Source organism: Xyrauchen texanus, chromosome 23 (genome assembly GCF_025860055.1).
Source record: "Xyrauchen texanus isolate HMW12.3.18 chromosome 23, RBS_HiC_50CHRs, whole genome shotgun sequence".
NCBI lineage: Eukaryota > Metazoa > Chordata > Actinopteri > Cypriniformes > Catostomidae > Xyrauchen > Xyrauchen texanus.
In genome coordinates this window covers 6004003-6027710 of record NC_068298.1, presented here as the reverse complement: position 1 = coordinate 6027710, position 23708 = coordinate 6004003, and the positions used below count along the sequence as shown (strand labels likewise).

The 23708-nt window shown below is 38.1% G+C and overlaps 1 protein-coding gene across 2 annotated transcripts in view; it reads right to left on the bottom strand.

The window, feature by feature from the left end:
* The window catches only part of LOC127662999 (neuroligin-3-like), a 214344-nt gene that overhangs the window by 122386 nt on the left and 68250 nt on the right, over positions 1 to 23708 (bottom strand). Inside the window, exons 4-5 of one of the 2 annotated variants that reach the window (XM_052154373.1) lie at positions 21502 to 21561; positions 7237 to 7386 (exon numbers count right to left, since the gene is read on the bottom strand). In XM_052154373.1, coding sequence (XP_052010333.1) covers positions 7237 to 7386; positions 21502 to 21561 — 210 coding nt within the window. The remainder of the gene's footprint in view (positions 1 to 7236; positions 7387 to 21501; positions 21562 to 23708) is intronic. The other variant, XM_052154374.1, reaches the window with a different exon arrangement.

Here is a 23708-nt window from a genome sequence, read left to right as displayed (position 1 = left end):
CCCAAACAAAACCAACATCCTAAGGCCAGTTCACACTGCCCCAACAAACTCTAACAAACACCAACATTCTAAGGCCATTTCACACTGCCCCAACAAACACCAACATTCCAAGGCCATTTCACACTGCCCCAACAAACACCAACATTCTAAGGCCAGTTGACACTGCTCAAACAAACACCAACATTCCAAGGCCAATTCACACTGCCCCAACAAACTCCAACAAACACCAACATTCCAAGACCAATTCACACTGCCCCAACAAACTCCAGCAAACACCAACATTCTAAAGCCAGTTCACACTGCCCCAACAAACTCTAACAAACACCAACATTCTAAACCAATTCACACTGCCACAACAAACTCCAACATTCTAAAGCCAGTTCACACTGCCCCAACAAACTCTAACAAACACCAACATTCTAAACCAATTCACACTGCCACAACAAACTCCAACATTCTAAAGCCAGTTCACACTGCCCCAATAAACACCAACATTCTAAGGCCAGTTCACACTGCCCCAACAAACTCCAACAAACACCAACATTCTAAGGCCAGTTCACACTGCCCCAACAAACTCTAACAAACACCAACATTCTAAACCAATTCACACTGCCCCAACAAACTCCAACATTCTAAGGCCAGTTCACACTGCCCCAATAAACACCAACATTCTAAGGCCATTTCACACTGCCCCAACAAACTCCAACAAACACCAACATTCTAAGGCCAGTTCACACTGCCCCAACAAACTCTAATAAACACCAACATTCTAAACCAATTCACATTGCCCCAACAAACTCTAACAAACACCAACATTCTAAACCAATTCACACTGCCACAACAAACACCAACATTCTAAGGCCAGTTCACACTGCCCCAACAAACTCCAACAAACACCAACATTCTAAGGCCAGTTCACACTGCCCCAACAAACTCTAACAAACACCAACATTCTAAACCAATTCACACTGCCACAACAAACTCCAACATTCTAAGGCCAGTTCACACTGCCCCAACAAACTCCCACAAACACCAACATTCTAAACCAATTCACACTGCCACAACAAACTCCAACATTCTAAGGCCAGTTCACACTGCACCGACAGACACTGACCAACGCCGACAATCACCAATATTCTAAAGTCGGCCGTTGGATTTAGAACGTTGGAAACATAGCGGTTATGTTCACACTGCCCCAACAGACACCAACAGACTTTGTTACAGAGAGTCAGAGTTAAAAAAAAATGTATGATACTTTTAGCACAATCACCTGAAAAGACGACGAATGAAATGAAAGAGGTTGTGGGTGAAGCCTTGGTTTTTGCGACGCGGGAGACGGGGCGCTTACTTAAGTTTATGCAGAGAACTGCAAATAGACCATGTCCAGAGCTTTCAAAATTTTTCTTGGTTTCCCCCAATCAGTTTCAAGAACTACTTCAGATGGTGCAACCAATAATTCAGAGGCAAACTAAAAATTTTAGAGATGCCACTTCACCCGGTGAACACCTCATGATTACACTTTGTTTCCTGGCAACAGGTAATAATCTCATATTTTAACCCTTGAAATGTCAATTTAACCAACTAACAGTATTTGTTACGTAATTAAACAAGATAAATTTATCTATTTAAGTGGAAATTATAAATATTGATATTTCTAACAGCTATGTTGTTACTATTGAATTGTTTTAGGCGAATCTTTTCGTAACTTGCACTACTTGTTTCGTATTGAATGCTCAACTATAACTGAACTTATTCCCGAAACATGTAGAGCCATCTACTATGTTCTCTGAGAAAGACACCTTAAGGTATGTTATGTGATAAGATCCTTGATAGGTCATACTTTGTAAACAAGAGATTTACTCAAATGTATGTTTTAAACATTGAACATTTGCATTCTTACTTCTTACTTCATATAACAGAATAGCCTACTAAAAATGTCATACGGTTAAGTGGATGATCCCGATTGATACCAAAACACAAGGGTAGATGATCTTCACCAGGGGCCAAAATAAACAAATGTATTTAAATTACACATAGATACATAATTTCTCAAATAATATTTTGGTGTCCGCTCATGTGCTTTAATTTAAATATGCACATCATTACGGAGCTGTCAGGTCCAGCGGTGCTGAAGAAGGTCAAAGCTTTCAGCACTATCTAGTTTAATAATAGTGTTAGTGCTATTCTATGCACAGAGATTAATGATGCACGCTATATAAACGCATGTTGTGTGATTACACGCAATGTCGTCATAAGGACCTTCATAAGAAAGAAATTCAGCTGTACACTTGGCAAGAAAGGGCACCATAGTTCCAAATGCTGTAACCAAATACTTCATTCCTTAGTACTATTAACACAATTTTACAGTTCGGGAACAAAACAAAGTAATTTCACGTCCACAACTCTGGCATTTTTATATTTTCAACAGCGATTTAGCATGCCTGCTGCTAGCACCTAGCTCACGCGCTTTCGTTTCCATGGAGTTTTCAGGGACGCTTCCCTCATCGTCATGGCAACGGTTTGTGGTCATGTCAGATTACGTCAGAGTTTGTTGGAAAATCATACCAACAGATGCCGACAGGGTTAACACACTGATCCGACAAATGCCGACAGACATGTCTGTTGGCAATGGTCGTGTCTGTCGGTGCAGTGTGAACTGGCCTTAAGGTTGGCTGTTGGATTTAGAATGTTGAGAATCATAACTGTCATTGTCAAACTGCTCACACAACCACCAATAGGGTGAACACACTGAGTTTGTTGGGGCAGTGCGAATTGGCCTTAAAATACATTTTGTTTCAAAACTATAGCTCAAGATGTAAACATTATACATGTTACCTTATCAGCGTACCAACTTCGCTGCTATGACAATGCAAGGTGAATCCTACAAGCAATTGTATCACCCTATATTCATGTTCACATATTTAATGTTTTTGTCATGTGGTTATACTTTTGAAAAAGTGTGTATTTCAACCTTTAAGGACTGGCCACATTCACTTCCATTATAAGTGCATTACTGTAACCACGATTTTAAGATAAACAAAGGATGAGTCACAAATAATGCGGTAAGCGCAAAACACTTATTCTTGCTACCTTAATTTAACATATTCCGGGTCATATTTTCTTGTACCTTGAATAGTTTTGTTCAAGTCTTTTGAGGAGTAGTACGTGTCACGCAACCTGCCCATTTTGGCATCTGCCTAATCTGCCTAAAGTGCCAGATGAATTTGAGATTGATTAGATGCACAGACGTCAAGGCGTCACAGACGATGGGACATGTTCTCTCCTCCCTTTTAAAAGTTAATAAGCCTATTTATTTTTCCATCCTTACTATGCACAATTATATGGTTAGCTGCATTATATTATTTGATTTTGCCTGCTGTCCCATTTGACCCATTTTTGAGAACCGCTGATAAAATGTATTCTAGATTCAGGGAGAATTGCAAGTGTAATGCAACTAAATTGCGTTTTCCAGTTTGCCTTGAGTTCTGGGAGGAGACATACATTTCTAAAACAACTATAACCTACTTCATTCAAAATATAACCACTACAGGCCACTAAAAGAAAATTCCAAACCCATTTTACTTCTGTAATGTAACGTATTTCTGAGTAGGCCAGGATTTGCCTTTATACATAGCTATACATTTCTTTGGGGTAATGTGCACTGACCTTTCAGTCTAAAATGGTAATAATACACATAAACGGAGAGCGCTGGGACTGACTTACAGTTACCTTCTTTACATTTTTCGTATTATTCGAAGCACCAATTTTTCCTCAAAGAAAATGTGACTTTAAATCTCTTCTAAATCATACTGGGGCAACAGCTGCACTGGCTTAACATGCGAAAGGGCAAAGGTCCATGGATTTTAAAAAGCGAGGTGGCTATTGTTAATATTTAATGCATGTGGAAACAGTACTTAAGTCTTCCCCATAGGAAATGGAATTTGACATGCTTGAGAGAGCCAGTGAGTAATTATATTTGTAAAGAGCAGAGATACAAGTTACTCCCCCACCGACTGTGAGTCATTACGCACCATTAAAGGGTCCCGCCTTGCCTGACCTATTCCAAACACACACACACACACTCACACTCACACACATACACACTCCAATCAATGCTCAAACAAGACAGGATTGCTATAAACAAATTGTCCCTGGCCAAACTCTAGTGCTGATCAAATCTGAGTGTCACTGTATTCATGTATCCCATCATTCTCAAGCAGCCAGGTGCCCAACAACAGCAGGAAAGACTCACAGACAATCCGGCATTTGTAATTATAAATTAAGCCTATAATGAGTTCTCAGTCATCTACATGGTGTGGAACTCACATGCGAAAATAGGGACGCCGGAGAGACACTTCCACAGGGCAGGTGGTAACGATGCTGTGCGATGATGATAAAAACCAAGTGAGGCATATTAAACAGCATTGTGTAAGATAGGCCGTATAGTTCTAGGGCTGGTAATGGTTACAGATTTCCCGATTCAATTCAGATTCATAAGCTCTCAATTTGATTCTGATTAATTTGGGTATATTTCAGTTATAATGTTCCTTTTGCAAACAAAGCAACTTAACGATTCTCAATGAACAAGAAAAAACAACAGAACAAGGAGTGTATTAAGCAAACAGTGCTCTACGTTTTTTAAAAGCAGCTTTAAGTATTCAAATAGCTTAACATTCAGAAATTGAAATAATAATAATAATAATAATGTATCGGAACATACAGTGAAACTACTTAAATTACTGGCCTTAACTGTATGATTATAATACATAAATATTTTTTAAAGCTACTAAAGTTATCCAGCCAAGAGCAGTGAGTGCTTTTCATATTTTCTCACTATTGTTGTTATTGTATAGGCTATTAGACTGCATTTACACTTTGATACAAAGTCATTTATATGTTCACTTTAGAAATAAATGACTGTGTTTACATTGATACTTTACCAAGAAAGCATTTTTAGGGAATTTTAAAATGTGATTTATTGTTTCATACATGAGCCACCTGCCAGTCAGTCAAACTGAGGAAATAAAAAGCGATCTTTAAGATTTTAGTTCTTAATATATCTTTTCTCTTTACTCTCTTTGGACTGACACAATTTAGACATGTGAATAAAGAGTTACATTTACATTTACATTTATGCATTTGGCAGACGCTTTTATCCAAAGTGACTCACAGAGCCCTTATTACAGGGACAATCCCCCCGGAGCAACCTGGAGTTAAGTGCCTTGCTCAAGGACACAATGGTGTTGACCATGGGGTTAGAACCAGCAACCTTCTGATTACCAGCCCTGTGCTTTAGCCACTACGCCACCACCATTGCCACAGATATTCTTTTTTTTATATGCAGTAACCCTAACCCTAACCCAAAAATCAAAGGGGGATCGTGCTACCTCTGCACTTATATAGCGCCTTTTATTAACCTTAGAGGTTACCAAAGCGCTTTACACTGTGTCCCATTCACCCATTCGCACTCACACTCATACACCAATGGCAGCAAAAATGCCATGCAAGGCGCTAGCCTGCCATTGGGAGCAACTTGGGGTTCAGTGTCTTGCCCAAGGACACTTCGGCATGTGGAGTCATGTTGGCTGGGAATCGAACCACCAACCCTGCAATTAGTGGCCGACCCGCTCTACCACCTGAGCCACAGTCTGAATGGGTATGACGCCTCTACATCAAACTCTACATTATGCATTGTATATGGAAAATACAGTCAAAGAAAAGATTCCCTCTAAAAGGTATAATTCTCTCAATAATTCTCTTCACATACCTCTAAGCTGCATAATTAAACGCAGAGTAATTTTTTATATACTATTATTTAAATATTTTTCTTGACTTGGAATTGAGCTGACTGCTCTGAATTTCAATCACGTCTGCAGAAGCGTTCACTATGCAAATGAGGAGAGCCCTGTGTTTTAAAAAGATGAATCAGTTCAATTTGATGGAATTTTGTTGAAATACTTGAAATGCATAAATCTTTTTGAGTGTATACAGATCAAACGACTAGTAATTTATTCAGTGGTGTCCAAAAGTTTGAGACCACTAGTGAAAATATTTATATTTTGCATTTGTCTAATTTAAAACGAATTATCTCATTACCAATGATATTATCCGCATAAGAATTTGAGTGCAAAGTTGAATTGAAAAATGAACTTTGTACTTCTCCAAAACACTACTCCAAATCACTTTGGATAAAACATCAGCATTTGTTTTCTTTTTCTTTTCAATCTATGCATTTCATTTGGATTCAGCATTACACACTGACTTTGAAATTGTACTTATTGTTCTTATCGGTCAAATTAAAACTAAAAGCATAATAACTGGATGACTGGACATTTTTCCAAACAGTTTTTAACAAGTAATCAACGAAACACTGTTCAAGCCAAAAACAAAAGCCAAACTAATTGACATTGGCAAGAGTATGCACTGTGTGAGCAATATTCTTTGATTAACGGTTCATAACAATAGCTTTCTTAAATGTGTCTCCACATCTCTACATCAAATCCAGCTTGCACTAGTTCAGCAAACAGCATTCAACCTAATCTTTAAAGCGAATATATAAATAGAATAACGCACACAACACAAAATAAAGTTGCAGTACCCAGCCTGATGAGTTAGTGCTAGAATGGCTTGTTATCTTGGGCTCTAAGAAAATCCAAGTAATACCAGCTTCAGATGCTAGCAGGTTAACATGATATTATTGCTTGTGCAATATGGTCATTAACTTGTCAAGATGGTTGATCAACTGGACTACCAGGTGATAGACCTGGTTTCAACCTGGTAAACCATCTTGGTCCAGCTGGTTAGAGCTGGTAAACCACCTTGGTTGAGCAACAAACCAGTTACGATATTCCAAAAACCAGCTTAACCTCCTCAAAGGTGAAGTGTGTAATTTTCAGCCAAATACCCTCTCATATCCCAGCTTTATATGCAGTCAACTACAAGTAAATAATTTGTAGGTTGATTTCCCCAAAAAGTGCAAAAACTTTGACTTTTTCAATACATTGAGCTGTTTGAGCATCCCAACCAGTCCGACTGGCTAAACCAATGCTGGTATGGGATGGGACCATCTGTTTGTTTGACCAATGGAAAACATGAAAACATGAATTGTTTTTATGATTCCATTTAGCGACGGTAGTGTCGCAGAACTTACAAACTTCACCTTTAATTTTATTTGGGCTGTTTTACCCTAATGGGCCGCACCAACAAAATACTATACAAATCAACAAAATGACTTACCTAAGACGCCGACTCGAAAGTTGAGGGTAATAACAATGACGTTTCCGTAACTGGCCAGCACGCTTCCGTCGATCATGTTCCCAGTGCCCTCCATGTAGGATCCTCCGTGTATGTACACCATCACAGGTTTGGCTCCAGTGTCTCGTATGTCTGCAAGAGTGGCCACCGTTAAACTCTTGCTCCCCCACTGGCCCGTCAAAACAAGATTCTTGTCCTCCCAGATACCAGCTAAATTACTGTTTGAAATGAATCTCATATCAGTCTGGTCATTTGTCTCTTATAATGAACTGTATGCGCAAAACATATGAACAGATGAAGCCATATGGAAGATCAGAACCTAACCGGCTATTGCAGGCTGCTCTAATACACTTTAGTGGTCTAAATGATGAGATCATCTAAAATGTAATGGCTGTGTTAGACTTCACTGCCCAAGCATACAGCCATGGGAGGTTTAATCATAAGCAGCAATTGAGGGGCCAACATTTCTGTATCTTAGAATCCAATTAACAATTATGAAGGTAGCTTAAAGGAACAGTTCCACTAAAACTGAAAATGTTCTCATTATTTATCCACCCCGTATTATTGGTTTTCTGCTATGAACAACAAAAAGAGATGCAAAGAAAAATGTCCATGTTGCTTTTTACATACAACAAAAGTGGATGGTGATTTATACTTGCAAGCTCCTACAAGGACAAAACGCATCATAAAAGTTTTAAAAAAAGTAGTCAATACCATAAAAGTAGCTAATATGCTAAATTGCAAGTTTTCTGATGCTATACAATAGTTTGTAGAAGCTGAGAACATTCTCTTCCACAATATGTTTTGTGTTTCCTCGCAAAACGGACCATTTGTTTTTAATACAGTATCCATAGTTGAACTACTGTTTGGCATTTGTAGTAAAAAAATTGTCCATGTTTTTCTACAGTAACCAAATATTAACCATGAAATTCATAGTAAGACCATAGTAATAATACAGGAAAACCAAACTATAGTTATACAATTAATTTACTATAGTAAGACCACAGTTCATTTCTGGTACAAGTATGGTTTTTACCATTGTTCCACAATAAAATAAAATATGTAAAACAAATAAACGAACCATGGCACATGTATCTCAAATTAACCACAGTGTTACTATGGAAAAATCAACCATGTTTTTTGCAGAACGATTACGATTTTTATTGCCATAGTTTTGGTTTTCCTGTATTTTTACTACAAATATCATAGTTGATCTATAGTCACTGTAGCAAAACTATCATTCATAGGTTCAAAATGGATGGATGAAGCTGCAAGGGGACCCAAAATAATTGTGAGGGAATGCAAAACATATTTGAATGGAAAGCGAACATATTGCGAGGGAACGCAAAACTATTTTAGAAAATATTTTCCCTGCCTGTCCTCTAAAGGACTCTGCCTCAATCGTATTACCGTTTGTGTTTGATTAAAGAATGGGCACGTCATGTGTACATTCACGAAGATTATCAGTGAATAACTACTTTAATTTCAATCCATTCCTCACACAAAGCTAATCGCACAACTTCAAAAGATTTTGGATATTGCGCAAAAATTGTATGCATTACCGTTATTGTGCTTTTTGGCGCTTGGCAGTATAATTCACCAAGCACTTTCCTTTTACATGAAACAGAAGCTCGGACATTATGCCCAACATCTTATTTTGTTCCACTGAAGAAAGAAATAATATGAGTTTGGGGTGATAAATGATGACAAAATCTTTTAGGTAATTTACAACTGCACAGAATTCGTATCGTTATAGTAGTTTTTATAGACATTAATCAGTCATTATCTCAATTGACTAGATAATAACTTCATCTAACAGAGAAAAAAGAGACACGGTGAGAAAATTATTTCTCTGTTGAGATGAAAAGAGACTCACTCTCTCAGCCTTGAGAAATGAGAGAGCACTGTTGGAGTAAGACTCAGAATGCTGTATTGTATTGAGGGTTGCCATGGCTACAGCGGATCAAAATTCGGAATCTTTGAGAAACGGCTGATCGCAAACACCACTCCAGTGCATTTACCTCCTGTCTGTATTCAAGCCCTCATATTAAAGATTCGTTCTTTTGCATTTATATGGCAACAGCACATTAGGTTTTGTGTGCTGAGCAAATGCTATTTGCTTCACAGTGCTTCTGTTTCTTTGCTTAATGCCCGTGTTACGTGTTACGCTTCTGATCTGATAGAACCTGTGAGAACTGATTTGTGTAGAATTTCTCCATTTCAAATCTGCACGCATAAACATTGATGTTTCATATCTGGTATCTGAGAGAACTATGATAAGGCACGATTGAAATAGGCAATTCTCTTTTGACACTTAGCGTACGAAAGAAAGACAATGTATGGAGTAGAAAAAGAGGATGGGAAAGATAGAAAACAAGTTTTCTATATACAATACAGAATGAAAATAGCAATTAGAAAAATAATAAAAATATTAATCATGTCATGTTATCAGTAACCTCTTTTGTTGATTCATATCACATTATAATGTGATATAAAAGCATATCATACACAGCAGACTGTGTTTAATACTCTGCTAACTGATCTGTCCACTAATATCCTTTTATAAAGACAATATCATTCGTTTCTTGAATTGAGCTTCCTTGTGGTTTCTAGAACTTCCTGTAAAAAAAAGAGTTAATATGGATTCAAACATATCCTGAGGAAGAAAAACAGAGACATTGATTAAAATACATTGCAAGAACATTTGAATTTCACAAATACATCATTTGAATAAACAGGACATTTAACACAAATGACCTGGAAGGGGAGAGGGTGAAAGTACAGATCAAAAACCAAAATGTGTGCAATAATGATTGATATGCTCAGTGAAATGAAGAAATGACTCATTCTCTCTGAAACACACTGGAACAAATTCACTAAACAGTTGTGCCACATTTGTTTGCAGTAATTCAGAGCAAATTCTGCATCTTCTTCACTAATCAACCACAATCCAGTTTTACAACGTGCTAAAATCTCACTTTTTTCAGAGCACAAAAGCCTCCTCACTATGTAAATTACGCCGAGTATAAATGGTGTAGTGGTCTAAGCACATAACTGGTAATCTGGTAATCAGAAGGTTGCTGGTTCGAACCCCACAGCCAACACCATTGTGTCCTTGAGCAAGGCACTTAACTCCAGGTTGCTCCGGGGGGATTGTCCCTTTAATAAGGGCTCTGTAAGTCACTTTGGATAAAAGTATCTGCCAAATGCATAAATGTAAATGTATGTGTGCTACGTATGTGTGTGGTGATAGGTGGTAGGTTTGTAGTTTAAAGCTGAAAGCTTGTTGCCACAACACATGAGCAACAGATATCTGATTTTCATCCTTATTTTAACTATTTTTTCTTTAGAGGGGAGGGGGCGAGTTTTGTTGTTGTTAGTGACGTTTGCTCTGATAAGTTGATCATCTGTAACCATGGTTACACCAGTACGCCTCAAACCATCAGACCCATCCGCGCAGGAGAGCAGAGCCAAAGCCCGACTGATGCATTACCAAAACAATATTCCTCCGCAAGTAACTTGCAGTTCTGTTCAAACCGCAAGAGGGCCAAAAGTTACATAGTGTAGCTTAAATTAAAAAGACGTTTGTGTGAATTTTCAAGCAATCATCTCACACAATGAACCACTCAGAACCAGCTTGCATGAAGGGGAAAAGATTTTTTGCGGTGTTTACCCAAACTGATTACATAACTTCTTTAGAGAATCAGCGCAAATAAATAACGCTATGAAAGGATGCAATGAATTTATAGTGCATAATCAACAGATTTTTGGACTTATTTGTGCTGATTTTGGGGCGGATTTGCATTGCTCCTTTTGAAAATTGGTGCTAAAACAAAGAGAATTATTTTTTTTTTGCCGTATTTGCAATGTTATCGGATTCGCCCACTTATTTTAGACAATTGGTTTGCTAAAAAAACAAAGACATGCAGAAAGCACATGTAGATAAACAACAGCATTTTGTTGTTGGCATATTTACGCTGTTACTTGATTTGCACAATTCTTGTGGCGAATCAGTGCCAAAACAATGCAGATAGCTATACAAATAAAAAACATGATCAATGTCCACAATGCATTTATGCATTTATTTTTTTTGCCATATCTGAAATGTCACCTGATTTGCATAATTGCTTTAACAAATGGGGTGATATAGCAACTCAGCGTGTGCACATAATCAATGCTATCAATGGCTGCAATGCATTTATGTTGAATTCTCACCAGATTTCTGGGGCATTTTTGTGCTGTTGCCTGATTTGCATAATTACTTTTGCAAACTGGGTGCTAAAACAACGTAGGCATTGCATAATAACAAACATCACTATCAATGGCCACAATGTATTTATAGTGAATTCTCACCAGATTATTTGGCCATTTTAGTGCCATCATCTGATGTGAACAATTCTTAGCGAATCTGGTCCTAAAACAACACTTACCTCAATATCAACGTCCGCAATGCATTTACAGACAGATGTATTTAGGGGCGGAGGGGTATATTTGTGTTGTTACCAGAGTTGCATAGCTTCCTTTAATGAATAACTGCTAAAACATAGCATACACCATATACAAGTAAAGAATGCAATCAACGGCCACAATGCATTTATAATGACTGCCTGACCTTTTACCATTCTTATAGTGAATCGGGTGCAAAACAATGCAGATAGCGTGTGCAAATAAACATTATCAGTGGGCGCAATGCATTGTTAGTGAATTCCCACCACTCAACTCACAAACAAATGCACGTTTCATTTTCAAAACCAGTGGGAAGCATGCATCTACTTCCTTACATAACCACCATCAATTACCGTGTGAACTGAAAGAAGGCAAAGACTCCTGCTATCTCATAAATGTTGTGTCATAAACACTTAGCACCTCCGAGTTCAGCGGCCATCTCCATAAAGTCTTCTGCATCTCCATCATAGTTGTGATTAGGGTGTTAAAGTGCTGTGGATGTCAGACCCGGGCGGCAGCACTCGCCGTTGTCTACAAAGCTCAGGGGGACTACACGTCCAGCTATCTGAACCTCACCACGATTCTAAATGGGCCACCTCTCAACAGCCTGTCACTTTTGTAGAACCGGACAACAGGATCACAGATAAGAGCAACTACACCAGCAATAACACTGTAGAACATAAAAATTGTCAAACACTTTTATGGTAAGTGCTGTGCGGGTTCCCAAGCACGTGGGTTGTGGCTTTAGAACTAACCACTGAACTCAATATAGAGAACATAGATGTTCTCATCATATCCAGGTCAGACTAGATATTTCTTGAGCTTCGATTAGAAATAGTAAATTTGATCATGGCTTGGGTGCTTAAAATTAAAAATGACTCTAATGTACAACTATTGTAAAGGTCATTCGGGCGGATGCTGTCACTTCCAGATGGCTTTGTACAGCAATGTACGCATTTCCTGTTAAACACTTCTTGCAACTTTGAATACTCTAGTATAAATTAATGCATTATTAATTTTACAATGTTTTAATTTCATGTTCACATCTTGAAGCACGAAACTGTGGCTGCAAATGTTGCTTAGCTTGAGGCAAAATGTTGCATCTTTTCCAAATTGAAAAAGATATTGAATAATTTACATAAAAACAATCTTCACTAATTAAAATCAGTGGTGTTCAAATGTATAGTTCACCCAAAAATGTAATTTCTGTCATCATTTCCTCATGACTTAACCCTCATGTTGATCCAAACCAATATGACTTTCTTTTGAGGAACACATAAGAAAATGTTAAGGAATGTTAGACTCATTTCTATGGAATCTATTCTCCATAAAATGAAAGTGAATGGTGACTGAGGTTAGCATTCAGCCTAAGTAAATGACGAAATGATTGGTGAACTTTGCCCTTAAGGTTATGGATTTCTTAAAATCCCTAACCGTAAATATGAACAATCATAATAGTTATGTAAACACCAATAGCTAATTTACAAAATTTGGCTTTGAGTGCTCAGATCAGAAATTGGGTGCAGTATTGGGCCTAATTTTAACAATTGATATAAAATAAGTACTAATATACTATATTAAGTGAAAAGTAGAAGATGCAAGTGATAATTAGTGAACTTCAAATTGTGATTTCAATGGCTCAGCCCTAATCCAGATGGGGATGAGCAGGCCCAGATGGAATCTGCGCGCTCAGAACTCCACAGAAAGCAGATTTAAGTAAAAAAAGTATTTTGGCTAATTTCATGATGTTTTTAGCTACAAATAAAAGCGTAGTACTCTCAGGTACATATAATTGATTTGGCTATTTTAAAATCCTGTCCACAGAATGCCTCCCTAAACATCAGCGCACAAAATGCAAAAAAAGTCAACAGATACCATCTGGGCCTGGGGATGAGTGACCTTTGTAGAAGGCGAGTTCTTGAGGCTGGGCCATCATTGTGCATTAAATATAACGTTTCTAAGCACAGAGACAGGAGGTTTGATGTGCTCTTTGAAGCCCAGCCACAAGCAGTGAACAAGGAGGAGTGGGAATTGGGGGAGTTGGGGGAGTTGGATGGTTTGGTGGGGTTGTACAGCTTTCCATTGAGGTGGAAAATATGAATTTTCTACTACCTGAGATTGATGTTAGGGAAGACAATATTTTATATTATTAAATGTTCTAAATGTAACAGGAGCCAGTTGGTACGCGATAGCTGTGCAGTGTGTGTAAACCTGTGATGGTTGTTGACTTTAGGAGAGCACAAGGTGAACACACTCCGCTGAACATCGACGGCTCCTCTGTGGAGATCGTCAAGAGCACCAAATTCCTTGGTGTTCACCTGGCGGAGAACCTCACCTGGTCCCTCAACACCAGCTCTATCACCAAGAAAGCCCAGCAGCGTCTCTACTTTCTTCGAAGGCTGAGGAAAGCACATCTCCCAACCCCCATCCTCACTACATTCTATAGAGGGACTATTGAGAGCATCCTGAGCAGCTGCATCACTGCCTGGTTTGGGACTTGCACCGTTTCGGACCGCAAAGCCCTGCAGAGGATAGTGAGGACAGCTGAGAAGATCATTGGGGTCTCTCTTCCCTCCATCAAAGACATTTACAAAAAACACTGTATCCACAAAGCAACCAGCATTGTGGACGACCCCACACACCCCTCACACAAACTCTTTACCCTCCTCCCGTCTGGCAAGAGGTACCGAAGCATTCGGGCCCTCACGGCCAGACTGTGTAACAGCTTCTTCCCCAAGCCATCAGACTCCTCAATACTCAGAGACTGGTTTGACACACACGTGTCCTGAGTTGCACTTTAATTACTGTCACTTTATAACTGTCTGCTACCTCAATAACTGCTATGTGCATAGAACATTATCTCATAGTATGTTATGTTTACATTTTTAGAAACTGTCATCTTTTTGCACTACTGAGTACTGGTCGGCGCTGCACTGTCTATTGTCCTGTTCATTGTCAGTAATTTGTTGTACTGTCCTGTACTTTTTGCACATGTTTGCACGTGCACTTTATATAGGTATATATAGGTATTTTATATAGGTATTTTATTTCATTGTGTTGTCTCATGTGGTCCTGTGTTGGTCCTTTGTTGTTTTTATGTAGCACCATGGTCCTGGAGGAACGTTGTCTCGTTTTGCTGCGTACTGTACTAACTGTATATGGTTGAAACGACAATAAAAACCACTTGATTTGACTTGACTTGACCTCACTCCCCTGGTCTCAAGAGCTGGGGGTTGTAGCCTTTAGACTCCTTGTTAGCACGCTCGCCTTCCATGCCAGCTGACGCCGGTTCGGTTCCAGCTCAGAGAGGGTTGAGCAGGACCATATATATAAAGAAAATGTTTGTGATACTTGCACATGCAAAATTTGTTTTAGGTGGCTGCCAGGACGTCACTATGCGGCACAACTCTTCTAAGTGTGCTTTAGTATGTTGCAATGCAGTTTGCACTGTGTTCTAGATGAATACTAGGACATTTCTTGGTAGTTGCTAGGGTGTTTTGTGTGATTTTCAGAGCATGACTATGCAATTGCAAAGGCAATTGTGTTTTTTTAGCATGTTGCTATGCAGCTTCAAGTTAGGGCATTGCTAGGTAATTGCTAGGGTGTACAGGGTGGTTGTTAGGGCATTGCTAGGTGGTTTCTCCAGTGTTCTAGGTGGTTGCTAGGGCATGGATAGGTGACTGCAAGGGTGTTCTGGGTGGTTGCTAGAGCATTGCTAGGTGGTTGCTAGGGTATTGTTGGGTGGTTGCTTGGGCATTCTGTGTTGTTGCCAGGGTATTTTTTTATGGTTGCTAGGGTATTTCTAGGCTGTTGCTAGGGTGTTCTGTGTGGATACTTACTGGCTTAAGTCAAATGAGCCCACCCCAAAATCTCTGATATCTTAGTCTCAAGGAACACAAAGGCAGAATTTTATCAGAGTCTATTTAGCAGAGATGGGACACTTCTACTAAATTGGCCCATCAAAAAGTAGAAGTCCAAGGTAAATGAGCCAATTATCTTTTAGATACAGACATTGCCTGTCAATCAACTTGAGTATGCACTATGCAGATGTGTTTTAGCTGGTTTCCATAGAAATATCTGCCCAGCCTGCCCAGGAGCGTTCCAAAGATGGCCGCAGAGTGAACTTTTTTGCCTTGAAATGGATTTTGATGTGACCCTCAGACACCATTCGCTTTCATTGTGGAAATAATGATAGGGGGGGGATGAATGGTGACTAAGGCTAAAATTCTGTTTAACATCTCCTTTTGTGTTCTATGGAAGAAAGTCAAATTGGTTTGTAACAACATTAGGGTGAATTAATAATGACATCATTTTCATTTTTGATTGAACTATCCCTTTAAGTCATAAACAGCAGAACTGACTGCATCTTCCCACTAATATAGAGACAGCTTTACACAAACAGGCACACATCCAATTTGGCCCAGTCTATCTAAACCAGCATCCTGCGCAACAGTGGGTATTGAACTCTGTTCTAGTCTGGGATGCAGAATGACATCCATCCTAACACCCCAGCAGGTGGAGCTGGCCTGGATGCTGACATCATGGGAAGAGAGCCGAAGTCTGGAGGGGGTAGGGGGTCTTTAGCCCAATTAGGACACATGGATCAGCGAGCCAAGCCACGGCTATGTGCATCTATTTGTCAGCGGTGAAAGAGGCTATGGCAGCAGGCACATGAAAGAAGGTACGACTTCTCTTGAGCACAGCACAATCTGCCACTAGTGCCATACTCTACATTAAAGGGACAGCTCCCCCAAATATAACAATTCTGTCACTATTTACTCCAAACCCATTATGACTCTCTTATGTAGAACAGAAATATGGGCTTTGTGAAAATCCTTGATCACTTTCGTTATAAAAAGAGTGGACATGTTATACTTCAAAAATAAGAAAGATAAGAAAGAATAGGAAAAAAGTCATATGGGTTTAGAACAACAAACAAGTGTGGAAAATTATATAATGGTGAACTATTCCTTTAAGAATTAGCTCCCTGTACCTAAATACACAGCAAATGTAGTGTGTCTAAGCACAAACCAAATTGGCAGGAGGTGTAATAACAATGCTTAGTTGCACCTGAGGTTGACTTAATTGCCAATGATGCTCTACGGATGTCTGAATAAGAAGCATTGCAATCTGTTTGTGCCAAGCCTGGTGACTGATATAAGGACCACCGGCTAATAAAGGATGCCAACAGCTTGCTAGTTACATTATGAGATGAACATATGAGCACAGTCTACTCTAAAACATAGGATGGATGTCTGGGCTGAATCCCAAGTAGCATTGTACTGCAAGAGAGATAAGGATCAGTGCATTCAACTACAATGTATGCCAAAAGTTAATTGATGCCATAGAATTTCTTGTGGATTTAAAAAGTATGCATCCATGCATGCGTTTGGATTTTCATAGACTACATCCCTTGCATTACAATGGGGATGTATTGTATCAAGTTGCAATTTTATGACGCAAAAGCACATTAAATGACCAAAAGTATGTGGACACCCCCTTCTAAAAAAAAGTTAATACAGTATGCTATTCATGCTTGGAAGTGTGCGAATTGGGATTCAGCCCTAGTGAGCAGAAAGGCTAGAAATGTATCCACACCTTTGCCTTGATTTGTGCCTAAAGGCTTTTAGGTGACCCGGTGAGGGGTCAAGTGTGTGGAGATGTTGTGCAATGGAAGAATGGCCTAGTTTCACAACGATACTATGCACCCAGAGAAGAGGAGAGGTTGTAAGGTGAACAACATGTCAAGCTCACTATTGCTATATCTTCTCAAACATACAATGACAGCTCAATTGCAGATTCTGTTGCTTTGACTCTCAAGCCTTGTTAGACAAACAGGGCATACTGATATATAGCGGGCTCAAGTGGAATATAATTTCAGTGCTGTTCAAGTGTCAAAACTCATTGTAGCACTCTTACATTTCAGGACTTCAGATGAGATAACCGAAATGCAACTGGGGCTCAACTGTTAGTCGGATAATCTCACAGACCACAATCGCCCAATCTAGGGCAAGTCTTCCAACTCACTTCCCTGCTTTGTATTCTGGTTTTATTGGAAAGTTCCAGCTTGCTTTGCAAACCACGTTACCTATTGCAGTCACTGTTGACGTCGTACCCCTGGGCCATTTCGAGACAAAGAAAAATCAGAAGGCCATTGATGCAGGGCAGTTGGCACCTCATGCAAAAACATGCCTTGGGCTAGAACACGGACACCTTGTTGGACTCCATCTCAATCCAGAGCTGAAATCACGTCCCATTGGGACTGCTTCCAGACCAAGCTGAAATGCCTCTGGAAGGACATACTGCTCGGCTGCTGGAGCCTGCTGGATTTTTCTTGGAGAGCCTCCACATTTGCACAAGTCTGAAAGTGGATTGTCTGAACCAGCCAATTGCAAAGGTAATGCAACCACTTTGGATTGCGAGGGAAGTTTGCCTCCCTTAGTGTGGTCGGCTTAGACATGAGCATTACAAGGCCTTTGCCTCCACCGGTATTGAAGAAAACAGCTCTTTCCGTATTGATCAACACTGCCGTTAATACCGCTGACTGAGCCGCTTCAAAGCGAGATGCTTCAGTTTCCATTTCAGCGTAATATACCAAGTCTCCATTGAAGCCAAAGGACCTTGAACATTGTACAGCACAACAGAACCATGACAAATGCAAAGCTGTTGCACTGGCTTTGTCATAGCACCTAAACTGGGCAAATACTGGCTAGCCAAAATGGAAATGAAGTTTCGTTCCAATTAACAGGGTCTCCATGAAGTGTACAATTCTCCTTACATAGTCTGAAGGAATATCTGTAGAAGTTCATGTCAATTGATGAAATTCGTTAATTAGGAATGCCTTTTAAGGCCTTGAAATGTATTCAACACTTAAGTCATACAGATAAGGGGTTTTGAGTATGATGACAAAAAACTACATTTATTATAAATTACCAGTATTTTTAATACATTTTCATAAATATAAATGCACATAGTATATAATACATGCAAGTGTATTTATCTAAAATATATTATTATATATTTAAATCAATATAAATGGTATAAATCGTCTAACCTGAACCCCCTAAGCTTAGCGATAAATGACTATTGCAATGTTTAGTGTAAAAATAAATGTGATTTGGTTCATTTACAATATGTAAATGTCTTAAAGGAATGTTTCGGGTTCAATACAAGTTAATCTCAGCATGTGTGGCATACTGTTGATACCGCAAACAATTATTTCCACCCATCCCTGGTTCATTTAAAGGAAAAGCAGTAAGGCACTTACAATGGAAGTGAATGGGGCCAGTCCATGAATATTAAAATACAAATTGTTTCAAAAGTATAGCCAAAAATGATACATCTTAATATGATTTTAGTGGGATAAAATTGCTAACTTACCACATCTGTGTAAAGTTATATCCAAAATTAAAATGTTGTTGTCCTGATGATGTTGTCTTACCTGTAATCTGGTAAATCCCTTATTTTTTTCACACTAAAATTATGTTAACACAGATAGTGTTACCATCTTTTGGCTATACATTTGTGGGTAAAAATCGCATTTTAATATTTATGAACTGGCTCCATCTGCCTCACTGTAACCAAGATTATTTTCTTTCTTTTTAGTCGAATACATTTTTTGTTGTAATCAAAACTATGGCACAAATGCTCTTGACTGAGCTTAACTTGTAATACATGATCATTATAATGACATTGTAATAGACACATAGGCCTCCAGTATCTGGTGTGTTTTATACTCATACACTTTCCAGAGGAAAATTAAGCTGAATAAAATTTGCACCTAAATCTTAAAATGCCAGAATATCCGGGGAAGTCCACTTCATAGGGCACTACTGAGTAACTGAGACATACTTTGAGAGTTAGCACATGTAATTAACCAGCTAAAGCACAGCAGGGGAGTACAAACACACCACATCTGCAGAACAACCCCAAAACTGAACACGTCCCTTACCTATCAAATCTACTGTCTGTTTAGGAGCATAAAGGAACAACAATAACAGGACTTGATTTAGGTTCTGGGTTTAGTCTTCTATTCAGGAACTGGGAAGAGATACTTTCCCTATTCTAATCTCACCAGATATACTCTCTGAGCCCAGAATATCCCAAGATAAATCAGAAATTGACAATGCTCTTGCTGATTGGCAACAGATTCTCTCTCTCCCGCGTTCTTTCCTCCTCCGTTGCTAATCCTCTTACCACAACTCCATTGGCCTTTTTATAATAAAACTGTGCTGTTATACTCCATGCTTGCCTGTCTCATGTGCTACTATGTAGCTCAGTACTTACAGTGCTAGTTTAGCATGCTAGCATAACATACTGGAGCTTAACATTGAAAATGCCACATCATAAAGCAATATTGCAACTGGGTCCTTACAATGTCAATCTCATTTATGGCCTTAATTTATTGGATAAAATATTTAACTAGCATTTAAAAAAAAAAAAATTATGAATAGAAACCATAATAGTGAGTTGTTGTTTTTGTCATAATATCAGAACAAAGTGAACATAATTGTGAATTATAAATAATTTCATATTTCCAACTTTGGTTTTAGCAGAAGCTGCAATTGTTTACAACAGTTGTTCTTCTAAAATTATAATCTGCAGATTTATATATATGTTTATATATATATATATATGTTTGAGGTGATTATTCATTTGTTTCTGATCAAAATTTTAAACAAAAAAATACAGAAATAACTATTATTATTAATTAGTAATCAATTTGAGGTTTTTCCCTATATAGTATATATCCTCAATATCACTTTCCATCCTGATAATCTTATTTAGATCATTATCATAAATATTATAAGGCAGTTCCTTAATGACATTCTCCTCCAGGAAGTTACATCATTTTTGGTGGGAAAAATGCAATAATATGTTCAATGCATTTGATGAATTCTACAATGTTTTATGCTATTAGTTAGTTTGTCTCTTTAAAATAACTCCATCCTCTTTAAAAAAAAAAAAAAAAGAAAGGAATCAGAAATCATTATGACATAATGAAAACTTCAAAAGATGTTTAAAACTATCCGGATTCATTTAGCAGATAGCCAGCTAACTCAATCCCTCACTGAGCATTGGCTAGCTCTTTATTTCCATCCTGCTTATTTTCTTGCTACTATGTAAATAATCAAGTGAGCTTGACCAGCGAGTCAGGTATACACTTCATTTAATAACAACACAAGCATATTACGAATTCAAAGGTGACTGCATAATAAGAATGACCATTTTGGTTTAAGATTCAAGTCTATTGCCATTTCATGACTAAATGCATTGGCAGCAGCTTTTATAAAACTTTGAATTATAGGTGTCACAAATTACCAATAAGCAGAGCATTCAGCTCTATACATCTTCATTTATGTGTCATTCCTATTTATGAACAGAAGCCATCTTCAACAAATTCATAAGAAGCAATGTTGTGAGTAAAATCCAATGTCAGTTATGTTTTGAGTAGTTTAATAACTCTCGGACTAATCTAATCTATTCAAAACCGCTATGCATCTGTAGCCTCGTATAACATACACAACGGATAAAAAAAAAGGAGAATAAAATAAAAAGCTGCACTGCTTGCAGTTCTACCTACGCAAATCACACTCACTCTCAAACTATCTTTGTGACATGCTAAGTATTCAACACAATCATTCTCCACAGACACACAAAGGACTTGATGTGTCTTTGGAGCATTAGAATAAAATGATGCACAGGGGGCTGCATTCAAAATAAATAAAGTATAGAAAAACAGACACTGGAGACAGAAAAAATCCAAGACATGCAACTGTCTTTCATCACCAAAGAAAATACCTTCATCTTCATCACCGTCGTTATCTGATAAATCCTCGCCCTGTTTTTTGGAATGGGTTCCTGTTAGTAAAGCAAGGGAAAATACAGAGAAGCACAGGAAAATTCAAAATAGTTTGATCACCAAGACAAGAGATGAAAAAATTAATCCATTTCAAAGACAACTGATTATCATTAAACAGATGTAAAGAAATTGCTCACCCACGAATGACAATTCTGTCATCGTTCACTCACACACATATTGTTCACAATCCACACGACTTGTTAAACAGGATGTGCACTCACATTCACTTTGACCATTTATATAACCAGTCACTTTCATTGTATAACCACAATTCTGAAAAAGTTGGGACAGTATGAAAATTGCTAATAAAAACAAAAAGGAGTGAAAAAGCTGAAAATTCCAGGACATCCCTGAAAAAGACGGTGCTGGATGGCAGTATATGTTGCTCTAAAAATTTTGCATATCTGTCTGCATTAATGGTGCCCTCACAGATGTACGAGTTACCCATGCCATGGGCACTGACACACCCCTGGCCCATACAGACACTGGCTTTTGGACCTGACACCGATTACAGCTTGGATGATCCTTTTCCTCTTTGGCTCAGAGAACACAACAGTTGTGTTTTTCAAAAACTATTTGAAATGTGGACTCTTCAGACCAAAAAACACGATTCCACTTTTCTACTTTCTATCTAATATGAGACCGAGCCCAGAGAAGTTGGCAGCACCTCTGGACAGTGTTGATGTATGGCTTCTGCTTTGCATAATAAAGTCCTAACTAGGATCTGTGGATGCAGCGGCGAATGGTGTTGACTGATAAAGGTTTACTGAAGTAATCCCAAACCCATGTTCAAGAGCACTTTAGAGGATGAAATGCCCAACATACTTCCAATTTGTCTTTGGGGAACATTGTTCTCAAAGTGCTGGATTATTAGCTGAAGCATCTGTTGGCAAATTTACAAGTCTCGAATGATCTTTGCTCTTGAAGGACTTGGCTATTTTTGGAGGCTCCTTATAAACTATGACACAATTGCCTCACCTGTTTAACATCTCCTGTTTCACATCGCCTTAATAAGCATGTGCAATCATCTGATTTTAAATTACTGTACATAAAAACACAATGAAATTCACAAGGTAAAACATCATATAATGTCTATTTGTAGTGCTTTCAATATAGCAAAGTGTGAATATAATATACAAATCACTCCTTTTTGTTTTTATTAGCATTTTTCATACTGTCACCACTTTGGGGTTGGATGAAGAAAAAAAGGATGCTATGAAACTAAATGGTGACTGAGTCTGCCAGTCCAAAACATCTGGCCTAACATCTCCTTTTGTGTTCAAAATAGTGGTTTGGACCAACATGAGGTCAAGTAAACGATGACAGAATATTCGTTTAAGGGTGATCTATCCCTTTAATTAACTTACATGTAACTGGCCAATAACATAAACCACTTTAATGTAAAAACTGATTGTTCATTGATACAGAATCAAGTACATAATGCGCTTCAAACAGAACAAAACCTAATAAGAGGTTAACATTTTGGTTGATATTTGGTTAAATGGGTGATTTTGAGTACATTATTGAACAGTAGTGAAATTAATTACAAATTGTCTTCCGCCCTCTCATTAAGTCTGTTCATAATATTACAAATCATAATTACAGTCTTTATTTTATATAACAAATCAATATACAGTACATTGAGCGCAGTTCATTTATTTCAAATAAATCACAAACTGTTTAAAGTGTCAAGAGTACACCCCAATATAAATAAATAAAATGCATTAACATGACAAGCAACAATTTGCAGTGAGAATACTTCATCATCAGGCTTTCTTGTTAAGCATTTTTTAAGAATATAGATTTGCCTCTGCATTTCAAAGTGCATTAATTTCAACTTTAGCGTTTATTTCAATTGAATCCATTAGTTATTGCCAGCACTTTATCCAACCACATCACCAATGTCATCAGCTGTGTTTGTACAGAAAGAGTTGGGTCAGCAGTTACAGAATAATAATAATAATAATAATAATAATAATAATAATAATAATAATAATAATAAACTGCTTATGGTGTTCATGACTTTGCCAACATCTTTTGTTGGTCATATAAGACAACATTTATGTCAAAAATGATTTTAGGACTTTTAAGTACACTGGAAGATGTTTTATATTGTAGTCTACTATGTGTCTAATGTTAAAGCATT